At 21.0% G+C, this 12,886-nt stretch overlaps 1 protein-coding gene across 7 annotated transcripts in view; it reads right to left on the reverse strand.

Annotated features, from left to right (window-relative positions):
* Positions 1–12,886, reverse strand: part of LOC129616053 (RING finger protein nhl-1) — a 56,258-nt gene that overhangs the window by 1,326 nt on the left and 42,046 nt on the right. For 3 of the 7 annotated variants that reach the window (XM_055531499.1, XM_055531498.1, XM_055531500.1), the window contains 4 exons: positions 9,941–10,758; positions 4,314–4,577; positions 939–1,016; positions 4–690 (listed from right to left, as the gene is read on the reverse strand). In XM_055531499.1, coding sequence (XP_055387474.1) covers positions 4–690; positions 939–1,016; positions 4,314–4,577; positions 9,941–10,758 — 1,847 coding nt within the window. The remainder of the gene's footprint in view (positions 1–3; positions 691–938; positions 1,017–4,313; positions 4,578–9,940; positions 10,759–12,886) is intronic. The other 4 variants (XM_055531501.1, XM_055531503.1, XM_055531502.1 and 1 more) reach the window with 4 other exon arrangements.

Raw genomic sequence — 12,886 nt, forward strand, 5'->3', positions numbered from 1 at the left:
TACCTATCTGCAATTATGTATTGTCCGATTCGATTGACCGCAACACCTGCTAAACAATCGAATTCACCTTCACTGTTACCATATTCACCAAATTCTTTAACAAATATTCCGTTCGAATCGAATACTTGTACACGATGATTAGATGAATCGGCAACAACTATACTATTATCAGGGCCAACGGCAATACCCCGTGGCCATGTAAATGATCCGGGCTCGCTCCCCCGGCCACCCAATTGAAATAGCTGCTGTCTTTTACGCAAATATAACGTTTTAGGGGAAATACCTGCCAGACCGGTTATACCTGCTGCTACCGTAGGGGAGGTAGGGGAGCCTAGCCCGTTTTTTGAACCGTCATCGTCAGATGAACCATATTCATTTGCTTGACGTAACGGTAAACCTAAACTTAAACGTCGGCTAGCTGATGACATACTTGATGGTGTTGTATGTGATGATGGGGCTGCTGTTGTTGTTGATGCTAATACATCACGTGCTGATTCTCTACGATTACCATATTTATTTTTAAGATAACGTGCCCATGAACTTAATGCTTCACCATCTTTTGCAGTACCACTGGCTGCACCGCGGTCAGTAACACTACTTGCTGGTGAACTTTCACGTGATTTTAATGCATGCGATGAACGGCTTCTACTTAATGCTGAATTTTCAGTTGAATATGATGATGGACCATATCTGAAATTTATTATAATTTTTAATTTAATTACATTTATTTCAATAATTTCTTTTTTTAATTTAACCACTTATATTTAGGAACTTTTCCTTATTTTTGTTTCAAAAAAAATCACTTTTATTTTAAGCTAATAGAGACAAAAAAAAATTTTAAGAAAATAATTATTTATTAATATCTCTCATTCGACACCTAATTAAAATCACCATTTTTTTTTTAATGCTAAATCAAAAATTCCCATAAAATTTCTTACCCAAGCAACATTTCTTTCTTTTTATTTAAATTCGGTATATAATTATCTGGATGTGCATTTTTGACCCATTTTAAATCCCTGGAAGGATGGAATCTTTTTTATTTTTATGAAAAATTTCTTTTATTTATAAATCACTTCTTTTTTCCAATAAAAAAGAAAACAAAAATCAATGTGTGGCAAATTTAAATCCTTGTAGAGGATGAATATACAAAAATGAAACATGAAACGGAACAAATAATATAGAAATATTTCAAGAAGAAAAACTCAATTTATTTTTTCTAAAAAATTTATAAGAAAAACAAGATAGATAAAAATTATATAAGGTAGAAGATTTTTTACTCCTTGTAAATTGTCGTCTTTTGTTACGACTACATATACAATAGAATTTCCCATATAACACATCCAAAAAAACATAATAAATTTATAAAATAAATTTTAAAAAACAAAAAAAAAACCCAAAAAAAAATTAAATAATATTTTTAATGAGTGTCAATTTTGACAATTAAATGTTTCATTTTTCATTGAATGTTATATTCACTGACATTTCCATGACAAGAATGACAATGAATATTAACGAATAAATTGAATAATATTGAATAAAATGAATTTTACATATCAAAAAAAAAAATGTCATCTACAGAAAAAATATGGTGTATAAATGCACATAAAACTTATGAATTGTAAATTAAAATAACAAAATCATTCCTAAAAAAAAAATAAAAATTTTTTTACTATACACAAAAGAGATATTAACAATGATTATTCGAAGATTTTATTCACATATTTCAAAATTATAGTGGAAACATTTTGTTTTTAAAATTTCTAAAAAGAATTTTATTAACCTAACCTCAATTTTCAAAGTAAGTGCTTTTAATAATATTTATATAATTTACAAATAATTTTTGTTTCACGAGAATAGAGTTGTCATCTATGAGAATTTTTTAAACTCTTACACTCATTTTGTGTCTTCAATGGACAAAGTGAACACTTTTTTTACGACATATTTTTATATTCACCCCAATTTTCATTTATGAATCTCTAACAATTCGATTATTAGTAAAAATCATATAAATAATCGAAATTGAGATATATATCAAGATGTAATATCGATATGAGAGTTAAAATAATCGATCGATATAACTTGAAATTTATACATTTCCAGAAAATTGCATTAACCAAAATTCATTAAAGAAAAGTTATTGTAATAAACAAAATTAATTTAATATATGTAATAAAAAATTTTCTGAAACAAATTTTATAATTAAGAAAAAAATTATATTTTTCTTTTCAATTAAAATATTTAAGTTATAGGTATAAATTCAGAAACACCAATTAATTTAAAAAATAAAAAAAACCAAAGAAATAGAAAACTTCAGAAGAAGTAAAACTTTAAGAAAAAAGATGGCAATAACATCGAAGCAACACCAAAAACACTAGAAATTGTTTCAACAACAATAACAAAAAAAAAAAGTTAAAATAAAAATTGAAACATTGAAGAAAAGATTATTATTTTGTTTGATTTTATCATGATGAAAAATGAAGGGGAATGAATGAAACGAATGATTGCTACATGTTTTTGACATTAATATTTTTCTTACATTTTTTAATTATAATATTTTTCTTTTAAAATGCATGTACACCTATTTCTTTCCCATTCTTAAACTAAAATTTCATCTAACTATTATAAACTACCTAAATGAATAATTAATTAATAAAATTACCTAAATATTTTAAAAATTGAAAATGAAATATGACAGTTCTAGTTCTAATAAATGAAAAAGAAGACAGAAAAGTCCAGTAAAGAATATTTGTGAACCATATTTATAAATGACACACGTATGTTTATAATAATAAAAAAATTTCCAATTATTCAAAAAATATCAATTAAATATATTGTTTTTGTAATCATATTGACATAATCAATTCAGGACTAACCGCTGAATATAACATTGTTGATAATACTTATAATAAATACTGTATACATTTCCCGATGCTCTCTTTTCTACTCTAGAGTAGTTTAAAGCGTTATGGAATGGAAATGCACACATTATATAATAATGTTAAAACCCAACATTGTAAGAAAATTACAAAATTGTAGAAATGTAAATCATTGTATTAATTAAATAATCATTATATAACACATTATGTTTATAACATCAAACACGTCAAGAATATGACAACACTAACTGTCAAAACTAAAAATGAAAACTGTAATTTTTTAATCAAAATTATAAGTATGTTATAAACATAAACAATAAAAAATAATCGTGATTCGTAATTAATTAAGGTGCCATTACAAGCAAACTTTTAAAATAATATTACCAGATCATACGAATTTAAAAGCATTTTGTCAAATAAAATACTAACTAAAACGTCAATTATGATTACAAAAATTCATTTATGTTATTATGTCATCTATAAATATTGGTTATTTAAGAAAGAAATTTTTTATATAGTTTATAAATCAAAGTTAGAATATTTTAATAAGAATAAAAAACTTAATTAGCCAAAAAAAGAAAAGAATAGAAAACTTTAATTTTTATTAAACTAATTGAATTAATCACTCATATTATTAATTACTTTTAAATATTATAATTATTATTTTAAAAATTACACTCAAACCAATGTAGTTATTTTTTTATTAAAATGTTGCTTTTTAATTATTAAATTTTTCTATTGTAATTATTTGAATTTAATGAAAATATTCTAATAAAAATTTTCTTGTTCTACATTTTTTATAACTCACAATCAACTACATGTTTTCATAGTAATATACTATTTTATATTTATATAATATACAACAAAATATATGAAAACTAAATTACTAAACACCTAAAAATTATTAATTTACAAAAAAATATTGTAGTATCTAAAATAGTAATGACAGCTGAAGCAATATTAAAAGCATATCCCTAAATGTATGCAATTTTTATTCAATTGAATAAATACGATATATCTATAAATATAATAATTACGATATACGAGCGATATGATTTGTTTTTATTTAAAGCTTTGGCGATAAAAGAAAAAAAAAAAACTTCTTTTATTCAATCGTCATTAGATTTTTATGTATGTATATATATACATATATAAATGTTGATTTATATACATTAATGTATATATATGTAATATAATTTTATATTAATTGAAAATTTAATTATTTATTTTATATTAATTTATAATAAATATTATTTTAGAATTTTTGAAAAAAAATATTATATTAATTTTTTTTTTTTATTATTTTATAAATTAAATTAATTTTTTAATATTTTATATTTTTTAATTATATAGTTTTTGATAGTCAGCAAAAAAAAAAAAAAAAAAAACAAATCTGTATAATTTAATATGAATTTAAAATTGAATTATTTCTCACACCTTGAAGCTAAATATGCTGATGGTGATGCTGTTGTCGGTGAAACTGGTGGATCATCTAAATCATCATCGTCTACACCGAGAGCATGCGATGAACGACTACGTGCTAATCTAGAACGTCTCTCTTTCATTGCCAAATATCTGGAACGTCCAGTTCCGTATCGTGAATCTGAATCATCACCGGTTGCATCATCTTCAATTGATGTATTCAATGATGGTGGGATCACTGCACTACTTTTACTTCTATTTAAAAATCGGCTTGTGTAACTGTAAATTAATTTTATTAATTGTTTTTTTTTTTTTTTTTGTTTTCATTTTTTTTTTGCAGTTTTTATTTTGTATAACTTTTTCTTTTATTATTATAACATTAAATTTTTTTGCTATTTTGTTATGTTTTTTTTTTTATAATTTCTTTAAAAAAATTTTAATTTGTATAAAGCGTTTTCTTTTTTTAAATTTAAAATAATTTTTGTTTTTTTTTCTTATTTTTTCCCCTAATTTTTTAATAAAAAAAAATCTAAAACAAAATCTGACATAAATATGTATGTTTGAATGTGTGTGTATTCTATTATATAACAATGTTTAAAATTAGAATGAAAAAACTATAATACAATCACAATATAAATTCTGTAAATGTTTCATTTATATGATATTTTAAGTGTGAGTGCATGTGTGTATTAAGAGATTTTAATTATATTAATAAAAATATTGTAAACAAAATAAAAATTTGAAAAATATTGGAAAATATTTGAGGCTTATTCTGAATATCGAATCACTAAATGATAGTGATAGTTATCGTTAAAAATTCGATATTATTATTATAAACACAAACCGATTCAAACAAATTATTCCGGTCTCTAAAAAAATTTTTGTAATTTTTACGATAGATATCACTATCACTTAATGAATCGATACTTAACTTAAAAGCCCCATTATTATTATTAAATACAAATGTCAGATAATAACATGTCAAATTTGACAAATGAAAAATTAGAAAAATAATAATTCTAATTTCTATTACATATTCAATTTTATAATTACAAATTAATTAAAATATAATCAGTATAAATTTTGTATATCAGATTGTATTTGTATATCAAATTTAATTATATAATTAAAATCTCCTTCTTTTTTATATATTTCATATGAAAATTAGATAAAAAAAATTTCATGAAATTAAGCACATATAATTTTTTTGTAAAATTTAATTGTACATAATAATGCAACGCTATATATATTTATAATTAATATTTTAATAAAGCATTTTTTATTAATTATTATTTTTTGTTTTTTTTTTTAAATTAACTTTGTTAATTTCAACATTTAAATTTAATAATTTTAATTGTTTAAGCAATTAAAAAAATAAATAAGTAAAAGTATCAAATTAAATAAATTTTTAAATATTAATATTAAAAACTGTTATACTCTTTGTTTTCTTTTTTTAATAATTTTATTTTTGTATTAAAGAATATTTTTGAAAATTTATTAAATTTTTTTTAATAAATTAAATTGAAAAAATAGAATTTGTTTTTCTTAAATAGAATGTAAATTTTTTTTTTTTGGTTTTTGTTTTTTTATAATTTTGCATAAAATTATTCAATTTTTTAGACGGAAAATTATTTAAAGAAAATTTGATTAATATTATTTTTATAAAAGAATAAAGGAAATTGAATTATTAATAAATATCTATTTGTTGTATTTTTAAATAAAACATTAAAAAAATAAAAGGAAATGTTTCAAATATTTAAAATAATATCAAATGCATAGCTCCAATCATAATGCAAATCAAATCAAAATTATTATTACAATACAATGAAGAATATGTTTTTTTGTTTTCAATTTATATTTGCTATTTTAAATTAATTAATTAACAATATGAATTTAATATGAATATTATAAAATTAGACTAACATTTACAAAAAAAAAAAAAATTCATAAATATCTACATTATTAAAATAAAAATAAAAATTAAATACAAATTATTTTTTCAAAATTCTAAATACTAATTTTTTTTTAGTTTATTATAATTTGCTCAATGAAAAGTGATTTATTTTATTTACAATGAAATTATTAAATATGTAATTCATAAATAATAATAGTAAAAATATAAAAAATTGCAATTTTCACTTTTAAACTACAAATACATTTTTTAATTAATTAACAATAAAACTATAATATAATGTACAATGATTGAAAAATTATATAATATTATACTATTGTGAATTATAATTAAAAATATTCAATTTAGTATAATTTTCATATTATGTTTATATTGTATTAAACATTTCAAAAATAATGTTTGTTCAATGAAAGTAATGTTTCAATTATAATCAATTTTAATCTTATGATCTTAAATTTTAATTATGATTAATGTTACATTATATTTAAATGTCAAAATTATTGCAAATGAATGAATTTAAAATGACACTAAATTTATCAAAACTACTGTCATCAGACCATCTATTAATTTGTATTTAAGGAGCGCAAGGAAAATCAATAAGACTTTTTTCTTGACAATAAACCGTAAACAATATTAATTTTAACTAGATTTATTTAATATTTGAAAAATATAAAGTAGATTTATTTGAATATTGATTGTAAGTAAATTATTTAAAATTTGAAATATAAAATTTAATATCGTAAATATACTTTTTCAATCATGTATAGCAAAGTTTTCTAATATAGTAAATTTTGTGATTGTTACCCTAGTAAATAATAATTTGGCATAATTATATTCGAAGTTTATGCTGAATAGAATTGTGTTAATTTTAACTAAAATTTTCGTATAAAGAGGCAAAACAAAAATCTACCAAGGTAACATAATATAAAAAACGAAAGCAAATTCTGCATAATTATATAATTATTATTAGAAAGAAAAAATGGAACAATAACTTAATAAAATTTTTATCTTCTCACTAATTTTATGCTTCATTTTCTTAAAATTTTTAAATTAATATTTTTTTTTTTTATTAAAATAATGAATTTTATTTTTAAATGTATATATTTACATTATGAAAATTTATTTAATAGCAACCAGAGAAGATAGAAATTATTTAAAATTAAAAAAAAACTATTAAAACTCTTATTTTTTTCCAAACTTTATAAATTTAGTACGATATTAGTACTAAAAGAGAACAGAAAAAAAAAAACAACACGATAATATTGTGGAATTTTTCCGTTTGTCAAAACCAAAAAAAAAAATTATCAATAAAAATTCTTTGCATATCACGTACCATTTCTATTTTATGTCACGTGTTTCTCCATTTCAATCAATTTTTAAAGTATTTTATCGAGTCTCGAATTTTTTATATATATATTTTTTTCTCTCTTTAATTCATTTAATTTATCATACATTTTCTCAAATACATCGGTTAAATTAAATTTTTTTTTTTTAAAATATAAACAGAAAAAAAGAAAATTTACTATTGTCAATTTTAATTTTAAAATGTCATTTTTATTAGTTTTGACATTGACAAAATGTCAATTTGAAAAATTGAATTATTTTTTAATTTTGATTCGTTTTTTTGTCTATTTTTTGTTATATCGCACATATTATAAAACTAATATTGTTTTATTAATAAATTTTTAAGAGTTTTTTTTTTAATAAATAATGAGATTTTATTATAAATTACATTTTAGTTTTTTTTTTTTGTTTAATTATATTTATTTTAATATTTTTATAAATTTTTTATAATTTTCATTGAAGTGGACTGAAAAAATTTCATTTTGTGTTTGGAATTAAAATATTTAATAAAAAAAAAAATTCTGGTTTCTGAACAATCATTCGTTGTACTAATTTTTTTGAAAAATGATTTTACCTTCTATTTATTACTAATAACTAAATGAATACGATTAAAATAATGATAATTTTTTAAAAATGTATCGAAAATCAGAATTTTATATTACAAAATGATTTAACAATCGATTTTTTTTCTTTTGATACAAAATGACTAGTCACTATTGCTATTGTTATTAAATATTATTAATATTATTATTTGAAATGTCAAATGAATTAAATTGTCAAAAAATGTCATTTTTTTTTTTACAATAAGATGTAATTAATCTAATTTTTAAGTTAAATCTCAATAATTATTAATGAAATAAATTATATTATAATTTTTAATAATAAGAAAATGAATAATAAAATATGAATGAATAAAATGAATAAATAAAGGGAGAGATGAAATGTAAATGTATGTATGTATGTTTTATATTTATAATGAAAATAATTTAATGAGTTTAAAATGAAAAAATTTATATACTTAAATTTAATTTGAAATTTATTTTACAAAAGGAAGAACGTTAAGAATTTTGATATACACATAGATAATAAAATATTATTAAATAATATTTATAATTCTATATATATATTTTTCTTATTTTATGAAGAGGAGAGTTGGAGAATTTTTACTTTTGACATTAACGCAACGATTCAAAAATAAAATATATAAGAGAAATATTAATTAAAATATTATTAAAAATGAAACAATTTGAGTTAATTAGTGAAAATACAACGAAAATAACGTTTAAAAAATAATAAATTGACTAACTTTAATTTATTATTATTGGAAAAAAAAAACAAATGATTTAAACTCATTTTACTAATATATAGAAATACACTGAGAAAAAGTGTAATAACAAATAAATTAACATTTTATATAAAAAAAAAATTATTCAACATTTAAAATTTAAAAAAAAAACATGTAGAAATAAAATAACAACAAAATTAACAAGGACAATTAATTATCTTAAATATTTTTTTTTAATTTTCTTTGTTTTTTGAAATATTAGACACTAATTTTTTGTGTTTTTTTTTCTTTTTTTGGTAGCACTTTTGTCTTTGTTTGTTTTGTTTATTAAAATATCTTTTTTAAGTTGTTGTATTTGTAGCTTTGTAGTTTTGTGGTTTTGTAGTTTGTTTTTTTTTTTGTATTATTTTATAATACAATAAAATTTTTTTTGAATTTCTTGGAATTGTATATAAATTTTTTGATTTTGTTTTAATTTATAGTAGTAGGTAATTTTATAATAATATTGAATTTAAATATTTTGTAATTATTTTTGTTTTCATTTAAAATTTTGTATTTTGTTTTTTGTTTTTTTTTTTATTATTTATTATACCAGTATTTGAGATATGGCAACCTTTTTCTGAAAAACAAATTCTATTATGAATAATACATAATAAATAAAAAATAACGAGAAAAAAATTTGAAAAAAAAAGAACAGAACAAATAGTTATACATTTAATCGTAATAAACTGTTATACAAGAGCAAAATAAAAAAAATCAAAAGTGATTGTTTATCTCTTTTTTTTTTTCTTTTCTACTTATATACGCAAAAATATTAGTTAATAAAAATAAAATAAATATAAAATGTTTTATACATAAATACGAAAAATATATGTATGTATATATAAAAATTAATATTATATAACAATAATTAAAAAAAAAAAATCTGGACTTTCACAAAATATAACAAAAAAAAAATTTTTTTTTTTTTTCGTAATTAAAATATAGGTATATTTTGAACTTTGTGTATAAATAATATATTAAAATTTATAATATATTACGTTGTATATATATATGTATATGTATATGTATAATAATATAATAATAATAAAAAAAAATTACCTGCTACCGGTTGTACTACTATAACGATCAGATTCTGGTTCATGATGTGGTGCTGGAACTGGTCTTGTTCTTGGTGTATATGTACTTGGTGTCGAATATGCTGATGTTCTTGCATTTGTATCGTCTCTAGAGCTACGTCTAGAGCTTGAAATGCTATCAGCGATTGGTCTATCATTTGTTATACCAGAACCACTTGTTGTTGATGATGAACCAGTATTTCTATTACTACTATATGAATTTGTTGATGATGGTGTTGCTGTTGTTGTTGTATTACTACTACCACCAGTTCTTGAACCAGTTGCTGATGTTGTCGTTGTTGTTGGTTTTTTTGTTGCTTCAATTTCTTCTTCTGATTCTTCATCAGATGATGTTTCAGTTTCAGAACTTGATTCACTTTCTGGTTTCTTTGATGATGTATTATTTGTTACTGCAGTACTATGATTTGGTAAAAATCTACTTTGAAATGGTTTCTTTTCAGTTGTTGTTTGTCCACCTGTTGTTGGTGTTGTTGTATTTTGTGTTGTAGATTTTTGTGTAGTACGATTTTGTTGTGCTGCTGTAGAATTTGTTGTTGGTGTACGATTTGTTGTAACTGTTGATGGTACAGTTGTTGTTGATGCAGCATTTGAACTTGAACTTTCAGTTGATTCTGATGATTCTGTTGATGTTGTACGTGAAACTTTTGCTTTTGCAGCAGCTGAATTTGATCCAGCTGTTGTTGATGATGTTGTACCAGATGTTGGTACTGGTGGTGGTTTTGACTGTTGAGTAGGAGATGAATCATCATCAGAATCTGTTTCTTCTGAATCGCTGTCAGCCTGAACACATATAAAAAAACAAAAAAAAAAATAATGTGGACGAAAAAAAAAAAACATTACCATGATCAAATAATGATTTTAAATGAAAATATGAAATAAAATAAACAAAAAAAAAACGAAAAAAAAATATGATTTATGATTTATATGTGGGTGATATGAAACAGTTTGTTTGGGAATAATTTATAAATGATAGAAAATTTAATTTTTTGAATTTATGCGTCGCTCGTATTTCATATTACTGGACCAGTGCAAAGACAGATGAAAATAGCTCTCCAACTGTGAACAACCACTCAATTTTTCAGAATTTTTTAAACTAAGAATATAAAAGTAGTTGCAATACTTTAAATTTGGGCACCTATTCAACAAAAAATTTTAATTATTACAAAAACAAAATCATGAATGAAAAACATTTTCATTTAAAAAGAAAGAAACCTAAAACAACAACCTATAATCCTTGAAATTATTTTCAAATATCTTTTTTCTTCCTTTAATAATAAAACAAAGTAAAATTACATATAATCATAAAATTTTAAAGACCATATTGCTAAAAAGAAAATTTTTGTTTTCTCTTTTTTGGTTTTTGTGAGAATAACTTTAACTCTGATTTCACATTATTTTCGAATAAAAATATCATTATATCAAAAATATATATTTCATTTTAATATACAATAATAAAATATAATGTCCTTTTTTTTAATATTCCTTAACATTACATAAACATTTATTAAATCTGATTCACTTTCTAGAATCATCAAATTCGAGTTCAGCATTTTTACACACGCATAATATAAAAATTTTCTCATCTTACTCGTATATTTTCACAATTTCTAGTAAACACACACAACAATAACATATGTAAAAATACATATAATTGTATATATATATAAAATTTTTTACCCTTTTCTATTATTAGCGGCTTGACAACATACATAACTTCAAATAAACAACAATTACAACAAAAAGGACGAAAAGAATTTATGATAAAAAATTTATTTTCTTGTTTTTGTATACAAATTTCAAATTTTTCATTTCTACTACACTGTTTTCTTTTTTTTATTTATTCTTTTGATGCTTTATAAAATATAAATGGCGTATATACAGCCCATTTTTTCTTTTAACAAAAGATTATCATTAAAATGAGTACATAATAACACAAAAAAAAAACAAAAATCAAATAAAAAAATTATTTGCAAAAGGAAAACAAAAAGAAAAATAAAAAGTTACATGCTTTCTTTTTTCTCAGTGTATATGTGTATTTTATTATACCACATGCTGCTATTTAAAATATTTTTTTATATAAATATTTGATTCAGAAGTAGATCCTTTTTTTCAGTTTCTTGATCCTATCAATTTAAATATGAAAATTTTCATGTTAGAATACCTAGTCTGAATACTAATTTCTAAAATTCTAATTTGTTTAGAGCTAGAATTTCACTGAAACTCTAAACGCACAAGAACAGTCTAGACACAATAGTCTATATACAACTATGCGCGCCAATAAATAGGAGTAGGTATTCAATCAAAGTGGTAATTCATATATATTCCGATAGATGACTTTATATTTTAATATTGAAAATAATAATGTCAAACATTTAATATTTAAATTTTCGGTATTACGTATCTCGCTTTTTTCTAAAATCCATACAAAATTTATTCACTTTGTTTTTGAAAGCGAGACGAGACGATTGATAATTTGCAAAAATCCAATTTAAAAGTGAGTAATCTTATTGAGAAAAGTGAAACATCCATCAGAAAATATTGAGAATTCTATGATTTGAAAGTGAATAAAAAGTGAGTAAAAAAGCGAGATACGCAACCAGGCTATATTAAAATACTCGAACATTACGTTGGAAATGCAAACGAAAAATTCAGAATTTATAGATAAAAATTTTAAGCAAATTGAAATGTGATAATTAAAACTTTAGCTAAAACATTAAAGTGTGACAGTTTTATAATTATAAATTAATTAGTAATTGAAATAATATACTAGAATTAAGCAAACAAATTAGTAAAGTCACATAGATTAAGTCATACAAAATTTTCAGGGCAGATATTACAATAGTTTTCAATAATAATGTGTTCAGAAAGCATCTAGAACAAAATTGTGAAAGCTCTATTGCAAATAGTC

This window comes from Condylostylus longicornis, unplaced genomic scaffold (assembly GCF_029603195.1).
Source record: "Condylostylus longicornis isolate FDR11 unplaced genomic scaffold, ASM2960319v2 ptg000162l, whole genome shotgun sequence".
In the NCBI taxonomy this organism is placed as follows: domain Eukaryota; kingdom Metazoa; phylum Arthropoda; class Insecta; order Diptera; family Dolichopodidae; genus Condylostylus; species Condylostylus longicornis.